This window comes from Solea solea, chromosome 7, assembly GCF_958295425.1.
Source record: "Solea solea chromosome 7, fSolSol10.1, whole genome shotgun sequence".
Lineage (NCBI taxonomy): Eukaryota > Metazoa > Chordata > Actinopteri > Pleuronectiformes > Soleidae > Solea > Solea solea.
Window position 1 is genome coordinate 23,540,178 of NC_081140.1, and position 23,486 is coordinate 23,563,663.

The 23,486-nt window shown below is 43.6% G+C and overlaps 1 protein-coding gene across 5 annotated transcripts in view; it reads left to right on the forward strand.

The window, feature by feature from the left end:
* aplp2 (amyloid beta (A4) precursor-like protein 2) overlaps positions 1 to 23,486 on the forward strand; it is a 66,064-nt gene that overhangs the window by 39,972 nt on the left and 2,606 nt on the right. Inside the window, exons 4-17 of one of the 5 annotated variants that reach the window (XM_058633683.1) lie at positions 2,041 to 2,153; positions 4,443 to 4,663; positions 4,900 to 5,102; positions 5,888 to 6,055; positions 7,686 to 7,819; positions 9,325 to 9,399; positions 9,734 to 9,892; positions 10,790 to 10,918; positions 14,064 to 14,163; positions 16,149 to 16,322; positions 17,048 to 17,083; positions 20,402 to 20,484; positions 21,565 to 21,642; positions 23,088 to 23,243. In XM_058633683.1, coding sequence (XP_058489666.1) covers positions 2,041 to 2,153; positions 4,443 to 4,663; positions 4,900 to 5,102; positions 5,888 to 6,055; positions 7,686 to 7,819; positions 9,325 to 9,399; positions 9,734 to 9,892; positions 10,790 to 10,918; positions 14,064 to 14,163; positions 16,149 to 16,322; positions 17,048 to 17,083; positions 20,402 to 20,484; positions 21,565 to 21,642; positions 23,088 to 23,243 — 1,829 coding nt within the window. The remainder of the gene's footprint in view (positions 1 to 2,040; positions 2,154 to 4,442; positions 4,664 to 4,899; positions 5,103 to 5,887; positions 6,056 to 7,685; positions 7,820 to 9,324; positions 9,400 to 9,733; positions 9,893 to 10,789; positions 10,919 to 14,063; positions 14,164 to 16,148; positions 16,323 to 17,047; positions 17,084 to 20,401; positions 20,485 to 21,564; positions 21,643 to 23,087; positions 23,244 to 23,486) is intronic. The other 4 variants (XM_058633685.1, XM_058633688.1, XM_058633684.1 and 1 more) reach the window with 4 other exon arrangements.

Sequence of the window (23,486 nt, forward strand, 5' to 3'; positions counted from 1 at the left end):
TTTTCATCGTCCTTTCAGTGCACGTCTGGAAGCGGCAGCAGAGCGAGGGCGCAGAGGGTTAAGGGCCAGGCGTGAGTGTGAGTGGGGGTGTCACCGTGTCTCCAGGGCGGAGATGAGAAGCAGCTGCCGAGTCCTCTGCTATTTCCAGCGCCGCTCTGCTCTTTCTTTGCTACCCTCTCATTTTCCAAAACACTGCTCCCCCCCCCCCGCCTCTGCCTCTGCCTCTGCCTCTGCCTTGCTTGTACAGAACCCTCCAGCAGCTCGGCCTCGGGCCGAGGTCGCGGCAGACCACTGAATGTGCAGTTATGAGACGGATCCCGGTGCTTCTCGTGAAACCTCCAGACCCTCATTTCGTGCGTTTTTTTTCAACCCACCCACCTATCCACCGCACTCATCTCAGGCTGGACGCTGCTGTAAACCGTCTGTTTTTGCCTCGCTCTGGATTTCCATCTGTTTCTCCTGATGGCCTTGTCACACTGCCAGCCCATCAGCAGTCACCGTCCTTTCTAATCTTTCTTTCGACCCAAACACGCACAGGGTTTGAAGCTATTCATAGGAAACCGCCAGATTCCTTTCAAGTCTTCCGTTTCTCCCGATCTGCCCTCCTGTCAGCTCGAGCTCGTTCTATGAATAAAACATGATCACATCGGATTTTATCAAGCAAATGATATCACTGGCTCACAGGAAGAGTCTGAGCAGAGCTTTTAAAAGAGACGCAGAATGAAACCCGATTGTCCCGATTGACTCACTGCTATTTACATAGCTGATTGACAGATGCTGCTTCAGAGCCATGGATGGATTCAGGTGCTGGGGCCGATGTCAGAGTGCCACACCCCCTGTATCTAACTGTAATAGAATTACAGAGAACTTTAATGGACCAAGCAGTTATGAATTATTGAACCAGGCCCATTTTCTCTTCATCTCATCAGCTTTTCCTTTTAAGTCGCAGCAGGTGATGTATTGTTTCAGACTGTGGCAATTTTTATTTTATTTAATTTTTTTAATCCTCTGTTCCTGGCGACAGCCACTGGCTGGAGGCATTATTTTTTCAGGTCGTCTTCCCCGTTCTTGTGAACATGATAGCCCAGGAATGCCTTGAGGGGATTACTTCAAATTTAGTACAAACGTACAGTCGTGCTCAAGGATGAACTGGTTCGGTTTAAGTAGCGGGAGGTCGGATGTCGAGATCACTGTGACTTCACAAATCACATTCTTGCCTCGAACAAACAGGAATACTCCCAATGAACGCTTCAAAATGTGGCACCGAGGTTTGGTTTTGATTTGAAGTGTGTGTGTGTTGATGTTAAAAGCCCCGTGAATGCAACGTCTCGCTTTTACCGTGAGGGAAATAATGAAGTTTTAATACAAACATTTCACTCGGACTGGTTTTCAAAACACCCAGGTCATGGCGACACCATGTGTTTTTTAAGAACGCGGTATAATAAAAACACGGTGGAGGATGTCATTACATCTGCATAAATATTCACTTCGACCCATATGATTGGAATTTAGTCAGAGGTTAATGTCACTGTGGTTTCACACAAAACCCCTCGGTGCCTCGTGAATGTGTTTTATATTAAGAATAAGTGAAGACTGCGTCCTTTCAAATGTGGTTCGCATCAGTTCAGTTCAGATTTTTTTTTTCTTTTTTATTTTATTGTCGCTCAAAGGGAAATTGCTTTTGCAGTTGGTGTACAAAAACGTTTAAAATCAATGATGAACACAGTAAACAAGGACACAACACAACCGAATCCCAATCAAAGTGCAAGTACTGTCAATAAAGTGCAACCAAGAAATGTGCAAAGATCTATATCTGTTAGTTCTTGCTCTGGGGAGCCTGAGTCTGTCCAGATGGAAAAGGGAAGGTAATGATCTAGAAACAGTTGATCACAACAGTACAGGATGGACCGAGGCTTCTACAAAACAAGTCTGTCAGAGATTTGTGTCTTAGATTTTAGGATTAACCAAATGTAATTCTTTTTGTTTGACTAACTTGACTAATAATTGGTGCATTTGATTTGTTTTTGGGTTTTTTTACAGTGGGAGAGTTCGTGAGCGACGTACTCCTGGTTCCGGAGAAGTGCAAGTTCTTCCACAAGGAGCGCATGGACATGTGCGTCAGCCACCAGCAGTGGCACGGCGTGGCCAAAGAGGTGAGGAAGGAATTAGTTGCAGAGGAAGCAGTGGGAGGCTGCGTCTCACTGATAGCACCACGGTGGAAAAGAAATGTCCTGTGGCGAGAGGCAGCCTAATGCATCCGCTTAATATTGCGGCATTAAGAAAAGTAACCCAATTACGATCCCCGTCCTCTTTTGTCACGCTGTTCACATTAGTACTTTACTGTCTTTCCTCTTTCCTCCCTAATATCTTTCCACCTGTCTGTGTGAGTCTCCATGGCCCTCTGATCACAGGCTGTCTGGGAGCACTCACATTTCAGCTGCTAATCAGATTAGTGTTGTGCCTCTAATGCAACTAATTCCCCCTGGGCAGCAACAGAGAGAGACCCTGGGGGCCACTCGAACCATGACAGTAAGAGCAGCAGCTCAATAAGCCTGTCAAGCCTCTGTTTGTGTCCCTGCCTCGTGATTCTTGAGTCGCACTCTTCCCTGACGTCTATTACACTCACATCTGCAGCCTTAAAATGGACTGAGCCTCACACGGCATGCCGTTAATATTAAAATGATGACATTCGAGCCAAATTAAATCACTCAACAAAAAAAGAAATATACATACCCCTCCTTTACCAACTGCTGCAGAGACATTCTTAAGCAGAGTGGCTCAGCTAATCCTCAGCAGCTCTAGTGGATTTTCCAGCAGCAATTAGTCAGACTGGAGTTGCACTTGTTACCTCCTGGCTACAACATGAAACACAGGGTTGCTGAAAAAAGTAGCACGTCGCTTAAAGGACGACGCAACCTTCTGGGAGTTTGGCCCCATTAATCATTCCGCCACAGTATGTGACTAGAAAACCAAGCACATACAAACATGCGACATGTATGTGATTTGTAGGTTGAACAGATCTGCTGTCATGTCCAGCACAGACGTGTTTAAGTTCCTTTTAGAAAGACCAGAAACTCTTTAGATTACAGGACAATATCAATATGCTAATGGTGTGGTAATAATTTTGTAATGGGAAGAAAAATGATGGTCATACTGGCTTCATTTTACTGTAATAAGCAAGTAATAGCTTAGTAATATCAACAGAAAAAGTGTGGGAGGAAGAAATTCAACATTATTACATTTTAATGTAAAGGTGTTACACTGATGATAGCATAAAATAATTCATATTATCGGGGTAGTACTTTGCAATTAATATGGTATTACTATAATATTATGTCCTTATTACCCCACTATTTTCATTGTTATTGTCAAGCTGGAAGTAGCATTACTGTAGAGACAAGATGGTATTATTACCATAATACAATTTCCATAATTATTACTCAATTATTATTACTTTTACAGTATGGACTCAAGATACAGTATGAATAAATATAATTTGAATGAATGAATATGCTTGGAAGAGTAAAGGCAGTACCAGAGAGAGAAACACGAGCGCATCGCAGACGACATGTTTGCGCACTTTGCATTACCATAATTACATTTTTGTGCTATCAGAAAAGTTCCAACGGTTTCTGAAAGCTGAGAAATGACACGCCAAAGTCAACATGTGGTTATTACAGTTATTTCACTCTTTGTCACCAGAGAGGAGAGAGCTGGAAAAACGCCTGTGTATAAGTTTCCATTTTTTGGCCTGTTTTTGGACATTGAGACAAAGACTCAAACAAATGTGTTTTATACTGTTCAAATTTCTAAATTGAACATGCAAAATCTGGTGTTTGTGTACAACTACAGTGTTTGTTTTCATTTGAAATTGTTATTGAAACTATTTTTAAACTATTTCAACATGCAAATGACCAGATATTGAAAGTTATTATGGAAAAATAGGCAAAAGCACTTACTCACAGGACATTTTCTGGCCCTTTTATGGTTAAAATGACGGACATTTTGAGGCTTAGGTGTTAAAGGGTGAACACATTTATTCACCTTCTTTTGACAGAGCTAATCACGTCTGTTGGTCTCATATTTATTGGCTCTGCAGCAAAAGTGCAAGTTTGACTGAAAACCAAGGGTTCTCATGTGGTGGCCTTTAGAGGTTTATAAATCTGATGGTCTTGAAAACACAACTTTCGGATTTGTCAGGCAGTAAAATCAAGGATTTCCTGATTCCTGACGTATTCTAACTTCCACCCTTTCCTTCCTCTGTGACTCACTCGCTCTTCTATCTGGCGCGATGCACTGTAGGCCTGTAACCTTGTCTTGATTAATAAATGTTAAACACATATCATTCTGTCAAAGCTAAAGTCGACGGCCTCGGAGTGGAAGATGCCCCTCGCCGCGTTCTGTGAGATTTCACCCCTTGCTCTCCCTCTCTGCCCTGTCAGGCTTGTGCCAAGAGCTCCATGGTGCTGCACACCTACGGCATGCTGCTGCCCTGCGGCATCGACAAGTTCCACGGCACCGAGTACGTCTGCTGCCCGTCCTCGCACGCAGAGGACGCCGCCCCACCTCCCCTGCCCTCGCAGGAGGACGACGAAGAGGAGGAGATAGAGGATGAGGAGATTGACGACCTGGAGGAGGAGGAGGAGGACGCTGTGGAGAACAGGTGGGCAGATGTGAATCGGGGACGGGCAGAATCTGATGATCACGGCATGGCCGTGAAATATGGCCGCCTAAATATCCGCTCTCTTGTGAAGGGCAGGTATTACGGGCCATCTGGATGAATTAAAGTGTGTGACATTGACCTACGGCAGCTGCTCTGGCTTGTTTGATAAATCACTCTTCTTCCCGCTGTCCACCCCTTCACTCGTTCATCTCTGCCTCCCTCACTCCCTCCCTCAGTGAAACACCAACCGAGGAGCAGCCCACGCAGAAGGAAGAGCCACTGGACGAGGATGAAGATGAGGAGGAGGAGGAAGATGAGGAGGAGTACCACTACGTCTACGAGGACGAGGAGGCGGATAAGGAGGACGAGGACGAGAAGAAAGAAAGCGGCAGGATGTCGGAGAGCCAAGACGAGGACAAGACTCTGCAGGAAGTGAAAGGTTTGTACTGTTTTGTTTGCTGACCACTTAGATATAATCACACCTTTTACATCTAAATCACTGTTCAAGGGTATTTCAGAAAGTTCTTGGCCAGGAAATGTCATGACAGACATGATCAGTGCACTTTTGCGGTAAAGCTTTGCAATCCCAGTGTGGAAGAAGGTCACAGCTGGGATTTTAGTTTGGGAAACAAGCAAAAATAAGTGCCAGGTCGGGTAAGTATGGTGTGACATGCAGCGTGTAAAACTGTGTAGAAGAAGCCAGAGATGTTTGTGGGTTTAGTGCTTCATTCACGGCTGAGCAACCCAAACCTTGGAGCTTCTAAAATGAATTATCAAAACACAGCTCCCATGCGTCCATGACGTCTGTGAAGCGCGTCGTTATTGAAAGAACGGATGTGACCTGTCACCTTCTCAAAGGTTGCCACACCGTTAACTAGAAATGGTTCTGCTCCTTTTTTCCCCCATGTGAAGGCTAAGAATTTTTTGAAGTACCCTTATATGCATTGGCATTTACCCTTTCATTCATGTTGCATCAGGCTCTCCCGATGTACAGTAGTGCTCTGCTTTATGAGAGCACAAGGTCAAAACGTTCTCCCTTTTTGTTTGGAGCTGCTGCTGAATCCTTCTCATCGCATATAGAAAAAAAAGAAGCAGTTGCTCCTTTATTATATTATTATCTGTTTAAACGTAGATGTAGCCGTGGTTAAGTAGTGTTTGTAGTCGAGAGTAGAGTGAAGTGATGCCAAGCGTGGCCACATGATCTAACCAGCTGTCCCCTGACAGCGGTGTGCACCCTGGAGGCCGAGACCGGCCCCTGCCGTGCCTCCAAGCCCCGCTGGCACTTCGACATGAGCCAGCGCAAATGTGTGCGCTTCATATACGGGGGCTGCGGCGGCAACCGCAACAATTTCGACTCAGAGGAATACTGCATGGCCGTGTGCAAGCGCCTGAGTAAGTCTCATGTGACTGGGGGGGGGCGGGGCGGGGTGGTTTGACGACGCCCCTTCTCTCTCTGTATCTGTTTGTCTCTCTGCTGCAGACTCTCTGCTGAAAGCTGCTTTTTGAAACATATAGGTTTAGTTCTGCTCCCACTCATCTCCCACACCTCAGCCGCTGTCACCACATCGCCCCCACTGCAACAATCTCCACGTCTCTCTCTCCCTGTTTTATTATTCCACTGACACATGTGAAGGCCAATCACTATTTTCATCGTATGATGTCCGACTTACTTGTTTTATTTAATTATTTACACTATATTTCATAATATACTCAACTTCAATCACACAGTTTCCTAGTGCCAAAGAATTAATAATCAGTTATCGTCGCCAGTCCAATTAAAAAAAAACAAACATACAAATGAAAGTTAACTCTGAAGAAAGTTGAAATGGATTATTTTGTGTAATTTTTTTGAATAAAGAATAAAAACAACAACATACAATCAGTTGTTGATTAATTTTATGTTGGGGGTTTAATCATTATTCAGTTTACACTGTACACAGTTTTTATTAACACTGTTGGTTTAGTAATACATTCAATTCTATTCATTTTATTATGAAGTAACATATTTGGGACCACATTTGGTGTGTAAAACAACAAGTTGATAAAAAAGTAAAATATTCCTTTAGTTTTCATGGAATTTTCTGATTTATTCATATTTGTTACAATTCACTCTTAAAGGCTACATTTATTATTTTTACTCTAAGAGACGTTTTTGATAGAATAAAATCATGAAAACTCCCCACACACACCCACAAAAAAAACCGACAACTCCAAAAATATACAACTTTCACTACTTATTGTTCCATGCTGTTCGTTCATGTGCCGCTGACTTCAAACATGCTTTCTTGAGTTCTCTGTCGTCCTCGTTTGCTTCCCATTGTTTTACCTGTCTGTCTGTCAACAACCTGTCTGTCCACACACAGCATCACCACCACTACTTTGGTTAAAATCCCACCAGCATTATGTCAGCGAGCATCTCCTTTTTTCTTTTTTTTTTCCTCCTTCAGTTCGAACACAGTTCATTGCCATTTTCCTTTTTGCCCTACAAAATAAAACGATTTTCGGGGTCTGAAGGGGAAATATGTTAATCCGTTCACACGTCCTGTTTTTGACAGCGGGGGGGGGGGGGGGGGGGGGAACGATGAGGTCCCGTCCTGTTTTGCGAGGCTGGGAGCGCGATTGTGTTTCCGCGAGCCGCAGCGATGCAGGGAGTGAGTCCTGTGTGTCCTCGAGTCCTCGATGACCCAGCTGTCAAACACTGAGATATTTCCATTAGTGCTGGAGACGTGGCCTGTCAGCAGAAAGCCGATGGGAAGACGGAAAGAATTGAAGAGGAAAGACTGTCAGATTCCGTTAAATTTATCAGAATTACCGAGGTTGGAGGGAACCCAGGGAAAGGAGTGCTACTGTGAGGATTTGTCCAACTTCACTTCCACTCTCAACCCTTTATCTCTCCCTGTTGTCCTAAGTCATCTGTCTATCTTCGTCTTGCCTTGTCTGTCTGTCTGTCACCGTGCACATCACTCTGCCAGGCTGTCATCTTGCCCGCACCATCACTTACCATCTGTTTCCAAATTTGCAGTCGTGCCCCCGACACCTCAGCCCACCGATGATGTGGACATCTACTTTGAGACTCCAGCTGATGACAAGGAGCACAGTCGCTTCCAGAGGGCCAAGGAGCAGCTGGAGATAAGGCACCGTAATCGCATGGAGAGGGTGAGTTACGGGGACAGACCGGGACACAGCTCCTCTAATTAAAGGAGGCAATAAGTGAGACATTTATTGCTCCTCCTGCAATAAAGCCGTAATACGTTATCCGCAGTACTGATTATCAATACGGGTAAATTAAAGAAGTTTCTGCTTAATTTTCCAGAAACAAAGACGATATGGCAAAACCTGCAGTAAATACCTAAAAAAAGAAAAAACAGAGAAGCATTTTAAATTATGAAACATAACTCTCCTCATGAGGCTGTTGTTTTTTGATTATTTTTCTTAATTAATAACTGCTCTACTGTTTGTGACTGAATACTTGGAGCCTATTTAAACACTGAAGGGCATAAAACTTTGAAAAGAAAAGAAATAAATGCACTTCATTGAGGGTAACGATGATTTTATAGCTGAGCATATTTTTGGTTTGTATTGAGCAACAATTCCATTATAATCTGACAACATAATGTAAAGCTAATGATGTGAGAGAGAATTAGATTTCTGCACCTTCTTCTGACCCATAACGGGGAATCGTTGACCAATCACAGCGCAGTTCACAGACAAATGGCACCTCCTACTGGCCGTTTTCAAACGGCAGCTGTGCGTACATGACCCTGTTTTTGAAAGGTCAAGCGTTGCTAACGAGAGGGTTATCAAATCTGCTTCTCACCGATTCTGATTTTGAAATATGAGATATTATTTACATTATTTTGAGTCAACTAAAAAAAGTCTGATGCTTGCTTGTCACCTGACCTTGTTACAGGACAAGCTTGTCCCTTTAAGACGTCATTTAGGAAGTTAGGTGTGGAATTCTGGGAAATGAAGTCTGCTAGAGGCTTTTCGTTGAGCCTTTAAGCGCAAACACATTCGCCCAGAGTTTCTGTATGTAGCATCAACAGCCTCCTTGTTCCAGTTCAGAGCTCATGGTGCGTAACATTTGCAATAGAAGTCAGACGTCACTTCCTAGCTGAAGAAGTCGTAAAAACATGTTAATGTAGTGTAACCTTAAAAAACACACTTAAGTTTTCAGCATTTCATCTTTCGCATTTGAAGCGCGGCGGTGACGGTCCTCGATCATTTGGTGGGAGGAACTCAGGACAAAGAGCCTCAAACCCCCCCCCCCCCCAAAAAAAATAGTATTGACCCACTAGGCGATGAGTCTCAGCGACCAAGTATGTTTCTATCGATCCTGCCTTCATGGGCTTTGTGTTTGCTCGTGTGCGGCTGAGCACATCTGTTATCTGGGAGATGTACAAGTCACTAAAATATTGTTGTATGTCGACCGGCGAGGTCATAATTAAATGATATCTTACTAAACGGACTGTTGGCTGACCCGTTTTTAGTGGATGAGGCCCGCTGAGACTCCAGTGTGCTGTATTTTCGACAGGACTCTTTTTGGCACACGTCAACTGTTTCAGGGGTCGAACCTTGTGACCCCTTTTGTCTTAATAACGGTCGACCACTTTGCATCTCATTGGTTCGTTTGCCTAACTCCCGTGTCTCGATCTCTGCAGGTAAGAAGGGAGTGGGAGGAGGCTGATCTTCAGGCGAAGAACCTGCCCAAAGCCGAGAGGCAGACACTGATCCAGGTAAGTCACCGATCCTCTCCCCTGGGAGTCACCCACCCCTCTTTGTCCCTTTGTTTGGGTGAGATGTGATGGCTTACAGGCACTAGATCTGTTGCTGCCTGTGCCATTAAATATCTCCTTTCCCTGGCTGCACTATCTTTATCACTCTCACACTAAATTAGGGCACACTCTGAATGGGGAGACTTCTAAATGAGCCCCCAACTCCCTTGACAAGCCTTAGAGGCGACGAGTGTGAAATGGAGACCTGTTTTTTTTTCCTCTCAAGGAGCTCTGTTGTGTTATGCTGCTTAAAGTGCAAGCACATATTTATGTTTGCTTATAATTTCCTTTATAGCACTTCCAAGCCATGGTGGAGTCCCTGGAGGAGGAGGCCGCCAGTGAGAAGCAGCAGCTGGTCGAGACTCACCTCGCCCGGGTGGAGGCCATGCTGAATGACCGCCGCCGGCTGGCCTTGGAGAACTACCTGGCTGCCCTGCAGGCCGACCCCCCCAGGGTAAACAGCACTGGCAGCGTCTGAGATCGTATTTTATCATTTCCTTATGTCGGGCCCCATCTGTGCATTGCGTCTCCTTCTCCTCTGTCAGTGTGCAAACACATTAACGCGTACGCACACATCTGTCACGCTGCACTCGCTCGGCCTCACACTACTTACGGCCTGTGGCTAATCTCATATCCCGATGAAGGACCCTCTGCCAACTTGCACTTCATCACGAGGAGGCCGAACTGCTGCAGCCAGAAAAATCACACAAAACAAATCCCGACGCGAGCATGAAGTCAGTCACATCTGAACCGTCGTCTTTGATCCCCGCGTTGTTTTATTTAAAATGTATTTGTTTTGTGTAATTCCTTTCATCTCGTAGCCGTTTGATCCATTTGCCAGCACAGTTTGCTACCGTGTCTTTTCTCAGTTTCCCCAGTCGTGGACTTTCTACCTAAAAAGGAATAAATTAAATAGATGAGAGGCTGTGGCGACATCCACTTTAATCTGTTTTTGTTGGGGTTTTGTTTGTTTTGTTTTTTAAAAAAAAAGCTATAATTCTGCTCTGGATGTGGCTGCCATCCAAAAACTGTAGATATCTAAAAAATGCAGCATTTGTGTTTGAAAACTCTGGGGCTGCAGAAACAGAGACCTAACTTATCACTCACTCACTCACTTACTGAATGTTCAGTTTCACTTTCACCTTATCATTAGTCTCTTAACAGAAATCTCAGCAAACAACTGCAGAGAAAGTGTAACCTTCCTCTACAGATTACTTGTGAAACCTCTGAACTTTTGTCTAGACACAGTTTGTTTGTTTTTTCAAATAAAAACACGGTAATATGCATGTCGCCGGTGTTTTTCCACCCAACACGACTAACCACGCCTCCTTCTCCCACATTCGCCCCTCAGCCTCACCGCATCCTGCAGGCCCTGAGACGATACGTCCGTGCCGAGAACAAGGACCGGCAGCACACCATCCGACACTACCAGCACGTCCTGGCTGTGGATCCCGAGAAGGCTGCTCAGATGAAGTCACAGGTCTGTGATTTTCTTTGGTTCTAGTATTTTTTGTGAGTTTGACCACTATCAGCCGGATACTGAGCATCTTATTGGCTCATCCCTGCTGGGAGGATACACCCTGGACATCATGCTGACATTCATACGGTCAATTAACTGTGTCCTGTCAACTTAATCCCCACTTTGCATCCTGCACAGAACCCAAAACACACACGGGGGGAACATGTAAACCCCACATACAGACAGAAGCCACTGCATCACCCTGTTGCCCCTAAAACTCTTAATCTAAAAGCACATAAAACAACATTTGAGACACTGGAAAACGGCTTAACGTAGATTTCTACAGTTAATCATCACTGTGCAGTCCTTTAGGTCTGTATACTTCCATTTGGTTAATTGGCGCCTCCTTCCTGCCCTCCTTCCTGTAAGACGACGTACTGTATGAGATGCCGTTTCAGTAAAATGTGAAACCTCACGCTGAGCCACTCCAAGAATTCACACTCCTCCTGTTCCTGCTCTGACAGGGGAAGGATAATGATGTCTCAGCCTCTGTCCTGTTTCTAAGTGCGTAGGAGGAAGAAAAGAGTGTGTGTTTCTCTGAGTCGGAGCCCGGGAGGAGAGAGTGTGTGTGTGTGTGTGCGCCTGTGTGACGGAGGGAGTGGAGCTGAGTGGTTGTGGTGGAGGAGGAGGGGTGGGGTTGGAGAGGGGAGGGTGGTTCATTCACTTAAGCCTCAGCCGAAGATTAAAATTGCGCAGGTCTTGTGTAATGTTGGACTCTGAGCTCCTGCGCATGGGATTTGGCTGGAAGACACTCTTCTGTTTGATGTACTCGCCTGCGCGTGTCAGTGCCCTTCGACACCATTTATAGTTATTCACCACCGTTACAGATAACACAGCAGATGGATGAAACAACATATAGTGAGGAGGGAGGAGGAGGGAGAGGAGGAGGAGAGGTGACAGATATTGAAAGGGATCTGGGAGGTGGTAGTGAGCCTCTGTGCCCAGTCATGAGAAGCCAGACTGTGTTGTTTGTGAAGCCGAGTCCCTGTTTGTTCCTGCAGCAAGTTCAATTCTGTAATTTTTTTGTCACTTGTTTGTGGATTTGACATGTGATTTAGAAGGGCATTATAAAACAATCCCGAGTAAATAGCAGGCTTGTTGTGCTTTATATAACCGTGTTATGTGACTCCCTGGGATCAGGGTTATTCTCTATAAAAGCCTCACCTGTCTAGGTCAACAGAGGTGGCTTGATGTTTTGAAATCTGGACATGTGATCTCCGTAGTGCGTGTGCATGTCAAACACGCAGAGGACTGCACAGAGGCTGCAGCGTAATGAGAAAGGTGCATTGGTGCCATCTGTCGATGGTGCGGCTGCACTGCAGCCTCATGTCGGAAGATTAAAACCGTGGCTAATCATGTTAGTGGCAAATAAACAACCGTTACCTGCCAAGAGCTGGTCATTTTTGTCAGTGGTTGGTTGCTTTTTTATGTTGTGCCAAGCACTTTGGCAATAGGAATATGGAAATATTTATCCTCCCTAAGCATCATATTACTGGAAGAATGCATAAAAAATGACTTTTTTTTTCCCCCCTTTAACCCAGACTGATATAGTGGTGATCATTGGGACTGACAGGCAGTAGATCCTGTCATGTCAGTTCAAGGCTGATTTGAATATTATACACAGCAGCTCGTTTCATGTCTGCATGTCGGCTGACTGTGAGCGAGTCTCGCTTCGTCTTCACTACCAGGAGGAATTTCCTGCTATTTCTGTGACACCTCAGTTAAAATTTATGAACACGAACAACTCACTTTCTACATTAACTTGTATCTCGAGCAGAGAACAGTTTGCACTGTATTTCCTCAAGTTTGTAATATAAAGTATTTCTTTCTTCCGATATCAATATTTTATTCGAGAGTGTCGACGGGCACATAATGCAATTTTACTCATTTCCCTTTCTGTATAGGGCTGCAGCAATTAATCAATTACTCATTTAACTGTGAACTATTTTTGATTGGTTAATAGTTAAAACACATGATCTGGTTATCTTTGCTCTACATAACAAAGAAGTCATTCACAATGTCAAAGACATCACTTTGAGGTTGGGGAAACACATTTTCTGACATTTTATACCAAACAACTGATCCATTAATCATGAAAATAATCATTAATTGCAGCCTCAATATTGTTAAAAACAACCCAGCCACCTGCCTACACACCCACCGAGGTGTGGGTCACATTTAGCTGCATCATGCACAGTCTGTAGTCGAGTAGTAAATACAAGATACACATGTTTTAAAGGTGCATGATTTAAACTTTAAGTCCCAGGTTCAGAACCTGTTCTTGGAGCCAGACACAAAAACAATTCTCCTGACTGCATTTACTGGTGGTCCTTGATGAAATAATCTAAACTGGAGAGAGCAAATGAAATGGACTATAAGAGAGCCGACGTAGTTTTAGGTTTGAATGTCAAGATAGAAGAGAATTAGTCATTAGAATGTTTAATCTTGTCCACCTGAACGGATTTCATCAGAGCCCTCAACCTTTGTTTTTCTTATCATTGTCATCATTTTTCCCCCTTCTTTGGTTCTTATCATCTTCTGGGTTTTAAGAGTCAATCTCCTCCTCCTGCTGACACCTATTTCTGAGGATGTGTTTTAATCTCCCCGCGCTCGTGTCTTTCATCCCGCTGCACCTCCGTGTTTTTTCCCCCTGCGTCGCACAGCCTCCTCCGCGCAGTTCCGCACAGAAGTGGCGGAGAGCCACGTCTGTAATCTGCGATGCTATTAGGTGACAAAAACTTGGAACTTCACAGACGACAATGAGAGCAAAAGAGCGAGTTACATGGGGATTTTGCTGGGGATGAGGCTGCGATGTGTTCTGTACGTTCTACTAATAGCTGTCATCACAGGATTAGCATTGAAACGATCATTTAAGTAATGGATTTGTCGTCTGTCATAAAAATAGTATGCGTGCATTTGCATGCGAAACAAATCCTGCCTTTCCAATGTCAGGGATTTACAGATTATCTTATAATCATTGTGTCACATCGCGAAATAACATATTTAGCGAATATTACAGATTGAATTTCATACATTAAACTTAGATGTTTTTATTCTGTCACGACCAAAGGATTCTGGTAACATGATGGCTTTTGTTCACTGACAGGTGATGACCCACCTGCGTGTGATCGAGGAGAGGATGAACCAGAGTCTCTGTCTGCTCTACAAAGTTCCATATGTGGCCGAGGAGATTCAGGATGAAATCGGTGAGTCGTGTGAAGTCGAAAGCCCCAGGCAGGCAGGCAGGCAGCACGGAGGAGGAGGAGGAGGAGGAGGAGGAGGAGGAGGAGGAGGAGGAGGAGTGGTGGTGTGCATTAATAAAAATGAAATGAAATGAAAACAGCATGGGATTCGCACACGTGCCAGACAAGTCGGCGCATCACAATTCCTCTGTAGCTTCTTCACAAGCTTCTCTTAGTGTGAAGGGAAACAGAAATACAGGAGGAGACCAGTAGACCGGTTTCCAGAGTCAGAGGGAAAAGGGTCTTTTTGTTAATGTGCCTTTGTGCAGGGGAATATAATTCAGCTGCAGTTCACAGCAGCTTTCATTTTTACAATTAGATCTAAAGCTGGGAGCTGGTATTCATCTTCGGTGGCACACAGGGAATATGTCTTTTTTTTATTATTATTATTTTCTTTTCTTTCCTTTGGTTCATTGAAGGAGGCGTAGCAGGGTGTCACAGCACAGATTAAAGTGGGTTCAGTGACAGAACTGGGTCACAGTTTTCACCACGCAGCATCCTGTTGGGAGATGTGCAGATTTCCATGGAAAACAGCTCTCAGATAAGATACTAATTGGTAGTTAGCCGAAATGGGAACAACTGTCTCGTTCTCAAGCAGCTCTCAGACTGTAGAAAAAAATTTATGTAGGCAATTATTGATGAAGCTGTGAATTGGTGCCAGGGCTGACTCAGGGCTGGCTCCTTTTACACAGTCTGTTGAAGGTGGGAATGTTCCACCTTTATTCCACCTTGCTGTTCTTGCAAATGCAATGAAATGTTCCGTCTTTACTGCCAGCGGAGGTAGTCACAGAGCTCGGTGTGTTATTAAGAAAGCCTGTGTGGCAGAATCGTAGACTGTATAAAGAGATGAATGACGTTTCCACGTCTGGATAATTAAGCCAAGTGCCTGAAACCTGGATTCTCCTGAGTGACCATCAAGAGGCAACTACACTAATTGCAAAATTGTAATTCTCCTCTGACCTCTGGCACCAACAACAAGGCATTTTCAGACCTTCCACTCACTGGATAATTTATCTTTTATCTTTTGCACCATTCCCTGAAAACAGTATCTAGAGATAGTTGTGCATGAAAATCCCAGTAGATCAGCAGTTTCTGAAGAACTCCAGCCCATCCGTCAACATTTTGTCTTGTCCGTGTCTATATGCCTAAATGCATGGAGTTGTTGCTATGTGATTAGCTGATTAGATATTTGCCTTCAAGGAATACTTCACCGATTTGCATTGAGCTTTTTATTTCTATACTAGGGATAATATTTTTGTCCCGGCCATCTTCACTAACAGGACCAAGTGTCACTGGTGGGCATGTAACAAAGAAAAGATTGAAGATACTTCTCAACTCAGGGGAAACTGAGGTTGGGAAGCACAATTTAAAAAAATAAAAAATACTACCCCTATTGTAGTAATACAAAACTAAATGCAAATCGGTGAAGTATTCCTTTAACAAGCAGTTAGTCAGGTGTACCTAATAAAGTGGCTGGTGAGTGCATTAATGCACAATGACTCATTAGTGAATTTGTCGTTGCAGGCCCCAAATGCAGACACCAGAACAAATATTTAAAAATAATGTTCAAACATATATTTGTGCAGTTGAAGTGGTTTACCTTATAAAGTGGCTGTTGAGTGTCTGAGAAGATGCACCTATTTCTCACTTGATTAATAGCATCAGTTAACATTTTTCTGAGGAGTTTATGGTCCTTTTAATGTTTTCTTCACTAGAATACAGTGTCCATTTTGTAAACTCTGAGTCCAATAGATGATAAAGCATGGTTTTCATATGACTATAATGTGATTGACAGCAGATGTGGCACATGTTTACCTAGGCAGTTAATCTTGAGGCTTCAAAATGAACTGTTCACAAACCACTGAGTGGCATTACAGTGGGTAGGGTGGGACAAAAGCAGATTTAAAAAACAGACAATAAGTTTTCTGTCTGTTTTTTTTTCCCCACAGACGAGCTGCTCCAGGAGCAGAAAGCCGACTTGGATCTGTTCCTGACGTCCATCTCTGAATCGCAGCCAGATGTCACCATGTCCTCAGAGGAGAGCGTGGAAGTCCCCGTGTCCGAGGGCAAACCCTACCGGCCCTTCCAGGTCTCATCTTTGGGGTCGCGCTCAGAGCCGGAGGGTGAGCACATCCAGCGTCAGGCACAGTAACAGCAGCATCGTGAATGAACACAGTGGCAGTGCTGTGTGGAGTGGGGGGGGAAAAAACGCCAGACACTGAGTCTTTCTGAAGGACGTTGGTGACAAAGCTCTCCAGCAGTGCTGCACAATGAGGAAGAATAGGTTTACAGTATGTTTTATGCCAATGAAAGTGTGCTGTGAAGCCATTGGTTTGGACTTATCTGTGGCTGCACAGCTCCCTGTGGCATCCCTTCAACACAGCACTAGTCAAGTAAGCTCATAAATGCACAAAGCCTCAGGCTTTATTGAAGCCAAACGCTCTGGGGGGAGGAAAAAAAGAGCAGTCGCACTTTTTCATCTTTGTCACATTTATGCCAAACAAAAGATTGAATTCTCAAGATGAGGAAAAAAGTGATGGATGGAGAATTTCCAGCTAGAGTGAAGGGAAATTACACGTCCCCATGGAGCATTTAATATACATGCCAACATCCCCGAAGGCTTAGACAGAGCTAGCCAATTCTGAAATGACTCCCTTTTTTGAGTTTGGAAATCTCTCAAATTTATTTTCTGACACTTCCCTGCTAGGCTTTGGGTTTTTTTCTACTCTTAACAGCTTGATAATCCTGCCTTTCTCTTCTCACTTTCTCAGTTTTTTCTCTTTTTCCCCTCCCCCTTTTCCGTTCTTCTTGTTTTTTTTTTTTCCTTTTGCTCATTTCTGATGCCAAGGCGATTTTTCAGACTCCCCACGTGCCTTCAAGAAAGGTTGGTGCCTCTGTTGCATCTCGGTTTTTTTTTTTCTGTTACCCCCGTCCCCTCCTCACATCCCCTAAAACCATCTCCATCCACACCTGCAGTATGTTCCACTGTTTTCCTCTCCCTTTGGTGCAGTTTGGAATATTCTGTCTCTCCTACCATGCTTCATTTTCTACTTTCTTACTCACATGGGGCAGCGTGCTTGGGTCTCACTTTGCATTATTTTTTTTTTATTATTATCACCTCACGCTGAATAGCAAAATCTCTTGGCTACATCCACGTAACTCCATTTTCATTTAAAAAAAACAACACTCCAATATACCTGTCGTTCACACTCGAGCCCCAAAAAGTGTAAAATTGTTGCTCCATTTTAGTTTGAAAATTTTTGTTTGAAAACCCCAGGGCTGCCTTTTTAGTCTGGATGGGCAGAAACTGAAATCTTTGTAAATGATCACGTGTATTTTCTGCATTCATACGGAGTTGTCGTTCTTGCCAGCCACAAATGGATTTCATCAATCGCAGATGACACATTACCGTAATTAAGCAACAGTTTCTGTTATTGGAAAAACTGCAAAGGAAAACAGAAAACTGAGAAGTTGCACATCAAATAAAATGTGTGGTTATTATGGTAATTTCACTCATACTGTTCCAGGGAGCTGGCGAATTAGAGAGGAGAGAGTTGGAAAAAAGCCTATTCATAGTTTCCATTTTTTGGCCTGTTTTTGCTCATTGGGACAAAGACTCAAACAAATGTTTTTTTTTAAATACATACTCTTTAAATTTCAATTCTTCCATTTAAATTGATAATGCACTATTTTGATATGTCAGTAGATTGTAAATAACTGCCAGATATTGAAATTTATTCTGGAAAATTGGGCAAAAGCACATTTTCTGGCCCTTTATGGTTAAAATAAGCAAAAAAAAAAGTCCAGACGGACATTTTGAGGCTTAGGTGTCAAAGGGTTAATGTTGTTCTTAGTTTGTTGTAGCAGAGGAGAGAATCCACTTCCTGGCCGGTGCATGTCCAGCATATCTGAACGTTAATGTAATAAACATTTTCAGGAGTTTAATATCGATTTCTTCTCATATGGAGCTTAAACACTCACCTGGATGCCGATTGTTTTTCATTTCAATACACATCTGAGTTTTTAAATGAAAACACAGTAGAATGGATGTAGCCAAAAGTCTGGTCGACTCAGAGAGTCTTGAGTCATGTCCTCGTTGTCATCCAGTCTGCAGTACTTTTGATGAAGCACCTTTTCTTTAATGGTTGTCTCTCCTACACACTCATTCACCTCACCAGTCGCCCTCTTCCAGATAGGACCTGATTTAGTGACTCTGTCTGAGGCTCAGTGTTTCCACCACTGACCCACAGTGCAATTTAAATTGGCTCAATTTGTCCTCGAAAGGCATTAGCCAGGCATGTGGTTAACTGTACGATCTTACTCGGTGGGACGGTCACCTACCATCAATTGCCAAATCTAAATTCAATATTGATTTTTCTCAACTAAATGCAGAACCTTCCCAGCTGTTTTCCCCCCCTACAACTTTGTTCCTCTGTATTTGCTGTTGATTTTGTGTCTTATTAATCCTGTAATGCTGGAGCTACAAATATTCATTATGGATGACTTGGTCCATTATTTTCCCCCAGGCCATTGTGACCCAGCAGATATTGCTTGATAAATGACTTTAAACTGCAGGGCATAAAACCTTTTTTTTTTAATGTAAACAAATGTGTGTTACATTCAAATCGTTTCGTCAAATTAGTTCACACAATGCTGATTAAGCTCAACGCGGCTCTCTGTGTTTCTCAGTATAGCAGTGTTTAGATCTTGCGTTGCCTGGGCAACATTTTCCACACTGCACTCAGGAAGTGATTAATTTTATGTCGGGATAGACGGAGGCAACAGCAACATTGTGCTAGTAAAGGAGTACATTGAGTACATGGAGTATGACTGAAAACACAACGGGATAAGTGCTTCTTGCCCCCAGTCGTCCCTGCTCTGCAGGTGTATACACACAAACACTCCCTCAATCAGGTCTGACATGAAATGATATAAACTGGAATGAGTTCAGACTTAAAGGAATACTTCACCAATTTGCATTTAGCTTTGTATTACTAGAATAAGGGGTAGTATTTTTGAAAATGTGTGCTCCCCAACCTCAGTTTCCCCTGAGTTGAGAAATATCTTGATTATTTTCTTTGTTACGTGCCCACCAGTGACACTTGGTCCTGTTAGCGTAACTGTTAGCAAAGATGGTGGACACTGTTTACGTTCTTTTTTTTTATATATACTGTTAAGATAACCACACATAATGTACAGTTTCGCAGTAGTACAGCCCTAAGCCTCAGAATCTGCGAGCGTGATGCCCCACGCAAAGTAATATTACGTCATTTCTGTTCACAAAAACCAAACTGAGGCAGAACAATTCCATAAAAATCACCTTTTCACTTTTACACACTCAAATCAGTGCAAACAAGAGGTCACGTCGATCGCACAGAGGTCACCCTCTCACTGTGTGGCCGGTTTGCGGGGTGTGATGTGCACCCTGCCGTACCATCTGATGGCCTGTCTCTGACGTCACATCTGCTGAGTGCAGAGAGAGCTTTGTAAACACACCAGCATTGTTCCTCGCTTAATCCAAAGGCAATTGTACTAATCTCCGGCGTTTGGCACTGGCTGTCGATCAGGAGCAGCAGACAATAAGCCAAACACCAGACTCTGCTATATGTTGCTCGTGACCCTGCTTCACACTGCCCCCCCTCCCCCTCCTTCGCTCTCATTCTCCTCTGGGCTTCTGATTTATTCATGGCACATCCTGCGTGTGTGTGTGTGTGTGTGTATATTAATAGATCCTATGCTTATTTCATAGCCATCAATATAACATGCATATTTATTTGACACTGTGGCCCACTTTTCTTTTTTTTTTTGGCTTATTCACTTACTGAAACCCTCATGGTTTGGTTGTTTTTTTTAAGAGGAGGAAGACATGTTGACTTATTGTTGCTCAAAGGACTTTCATAAAAAGAGTCTCTACACGTTAACACAGACATGTCAGCTCGTACTGTATGCAAAGCAGCATTTTCAAGAGGCTTCTTTGTAGAAGATATAGGGTCAGCGTCGCGTTGGCCTCTCGCTGCTCACTCTGTGCTGAATGTAAGAAAGGGCTTTGTTGTCACCAGGAGACTGAGGCGACAGTTGAGAGCTGGATATCTGTGTGTGCAGCTGTCCAACATCAACACCACCAGTCCTTTGCTTGCTTGTTTGTTGGTTGGTGCTGCTCCGGCTGTTTTTATTTACCGTGCTCCTTTTCCACCTCCTGCAGGCTCTGCCATGTCTGGTTTGGACGGCCTGATCGGCGCCGAGGAGAGGATCATCAACAGCAAACCCAAGATCAGCAACAACGTGGTATGAGCGCCGCCGTCCCCGTTTTTGCTGTGTCATTCCGTTTTTGTGCCTCGACGCATTTATGACCTCTCTTAACTCGCTCGACACGTGAACTGAGAGCAGTGCTGTGAAAGCAAAAGCACAGGAGATATTCGTATCATCACTTCATCATCAGTTGTACAGATTGATAAACGTACAGCAGTGCTTTCACACCGCTCTCTCAAGTTCAGCGTTTACTGAGTCAGATTATTCCAGTAACTATGTTGTCATAGTTACAGATATCTCACACTGGGCTATTTGCGTGTCTCTCTTTGGCCTGTGCCAAAAAAAAAGAAAGAAAAAAAAAAAGCGACTTTCATTCAGATGCAACACTGCACTTTGTTCCCGCAGTCATCGCATGCATGCTTTCCTTTGCCAGATGCACCATTCTTCCTCACAGATCGTCAGACGAGGCCTGTTTGGTGAACGCTTGCTGTGTTTCGCATGCTAATCCAACACCAACTGCAAGGCTGTGTATTCGTGTGTGTGTGAATATGTCAATATGAGTCATGCAAGTTTTTTTTTGTTTTTTTTTCAATGCATGCATGTTTTCTTTTACTGTTTTTGCAAATACTGTTTTTCTAAGACGGAGCAATCTGGGGGGGATTAAGAAAACGATAAACTTTGTGATCAACTGTTTCTCCTTTTCGAGACTTCTGGGCTGCTCCGTCTCTACGGAAAGCAGAACACACCCACGTCCACTCACAGCACTTCTTCTTCTCCAGATTAGAGCACTCGGTACTGAGTGGCTGGCAGTGTGTTTAGAAAAAAAAGACATGCCGCTAACAGTGTGCCGAGCAGAGTCTGTTGTTGATGCTTGCAAACCCTCCTTCTTCCCTCTCTTCTTCCAGTCTGTACAAGACAGCTCCGAGTGTATCATCACCCAAACACAGACGATCCTTGCCGTTTTTGCGGCTGCACATTCACACCCTCTCCTTTCTCGGCCTTCATTTCCCTCCTTTTTCACTGTCCATTTGTCTCACACATACACACTTGTCTCTCTCTCACACACACACACACATTGTGTGAGTGTAACCTGGGCTCCCCTGTCTGTGTTGACAGGTGATTGATGAGTCTCTGGATGTTAAAGAAGAGGTTTACAGTGCAGATATAGCCTACGTTATGCATGATGATGACCTGGTGAGTATAGCAGTGACCTCCACAGGGGAACTTTTCTGGGGAACTGTAGATATCAGTAGCGGGGGAGAAGAAGATGAAAGAAGGAGGGAGTGTGGGAGTGCGCAAAGAACCGGCTTTATGGCATATTTCCTAATCCCCTCTCTCTCATTTTTTCGGGCTAATATGTTTTGGTTATTTGTGCATGGGCGCATGTTTGTTACGTGAATGTACACACGTTGGAAATACGAAGAATGTGAATCCACACAAGCTGAGCGCGCTCAGTTCATGTGTGCGATTGAGCAGAAAGAAAAGAAAAACATGGCTCCTTTACACATATGACTAAGTTTGTGTCATATGTGCCAGATTATGTTGTGAAGACGAGCGTAGGTGCGGTGACTGTGGTTGTCTGTCCGTGTGTGTGTGTGTGTGTGTGTGTGTGTGTGTGTGTGTAAATACACAATTGGCCCCGTTATGAGAATCCATCACAAAGGCACATTTCATGCATGTTTACACACGATTCACAAATCATAGAGCCTCTCCAAGTCTAAAGGGATGTCGTCTCGTCTTCACAGTCCTCCTGTTAATTTATGTCTCTATTGATCTGTTATTTTGGTCTAAATTATTCTCCTAAAAAGTAATATTTTTCATTATTCCTGCTAGGCATCATTAAAATCCAAATGCAGCTTATCATAAATAGGAGGTTACTCAAACTTTTTTTCTTGTAGTAAATAATTGAGTAGCTCAGTAGTTTTTTTTTAATGGAAATGATTGTATGTGTCAGCCTGGATGCTAATCTTATAATCTCTTAAGTATTCTCTTCGGAATTCCACTGTAAAGATTTCAGAACACAGTCTCCAACATTAACTGTACTCATCGGGGAAATGATTTCACTTTAAATTGATGGGATTTAAAGATCAGATGAGAATGTGGAAATCACAGCATGTTTCAGATCGTCTCTGTTTGTGCTCAGATCCACAGTTATCTAAATTTGTGTTCGCCTCCAGCTCAATTTGGCTTCTCTCCATGTTAAGGAGAAGTAGCAGCAAATGCAAGGCAACAGTTCAGTTAAAAGGCAAATGCAGTTATTTATGTTTGGACATAGTTAAAAACTAGAAGAGTAGAACTAATAGAGTGGAAATGGCTGCCAATGCCCAGCTCCCAAAATCTTTGACCTATACACAAACTTTGTTCATTCTTCCAATATGATATGTCAGAGATGAAGTCATAACCTTTTTGGCAGAGGTAAATAAGATAAAACTGTACATTTAAAATGGTTGATTTGACCATAAAATACACATTTTTGACATTGTCATGGAAGAATGAACAGATTTAAGTAGTAAGAATATATTTTAATCTTTTATCATTGTTACAGTTACTCAGCTTTATTGTGTTTCAGCTGTGTTTGTGTGCATCGTCTCACCGTCGCACTCTCTGTTTCCCCCCCCGTCACCTGTTCTACCTGTTAGGGGACCTACCGTCCTCTGGGAGAGGATTTCAGCTTCGGGAGCAGTGCACTGATCGGCTTGCTGGTGATTGCAGTGGCCATAGCAACAGTGATTGTGATCAGTCTGGTGCTCTTGAGGAAGAGGCAATACGGCACCATCAGCCACGGCATCGTTGAGGTAAGCCCGCTCGTTATCTGTGTTGTGAGGTCATAAAAACGCACACATACCATCATCCGTCTGGTTCCGAATGATAGTTTTTTAGAATTATCGGGTTTTGTGTAAATGACGCATGGTGCATCCCGCAAGTGCAGGATTTTTCACATTAATTAACAAATCAGCAGAACGCATCAATGTTAATATGCCGGAATTCGCACAATTGCTGGATTGCATGTGTTAAAATCACAAAAAGTGGACTAGTAT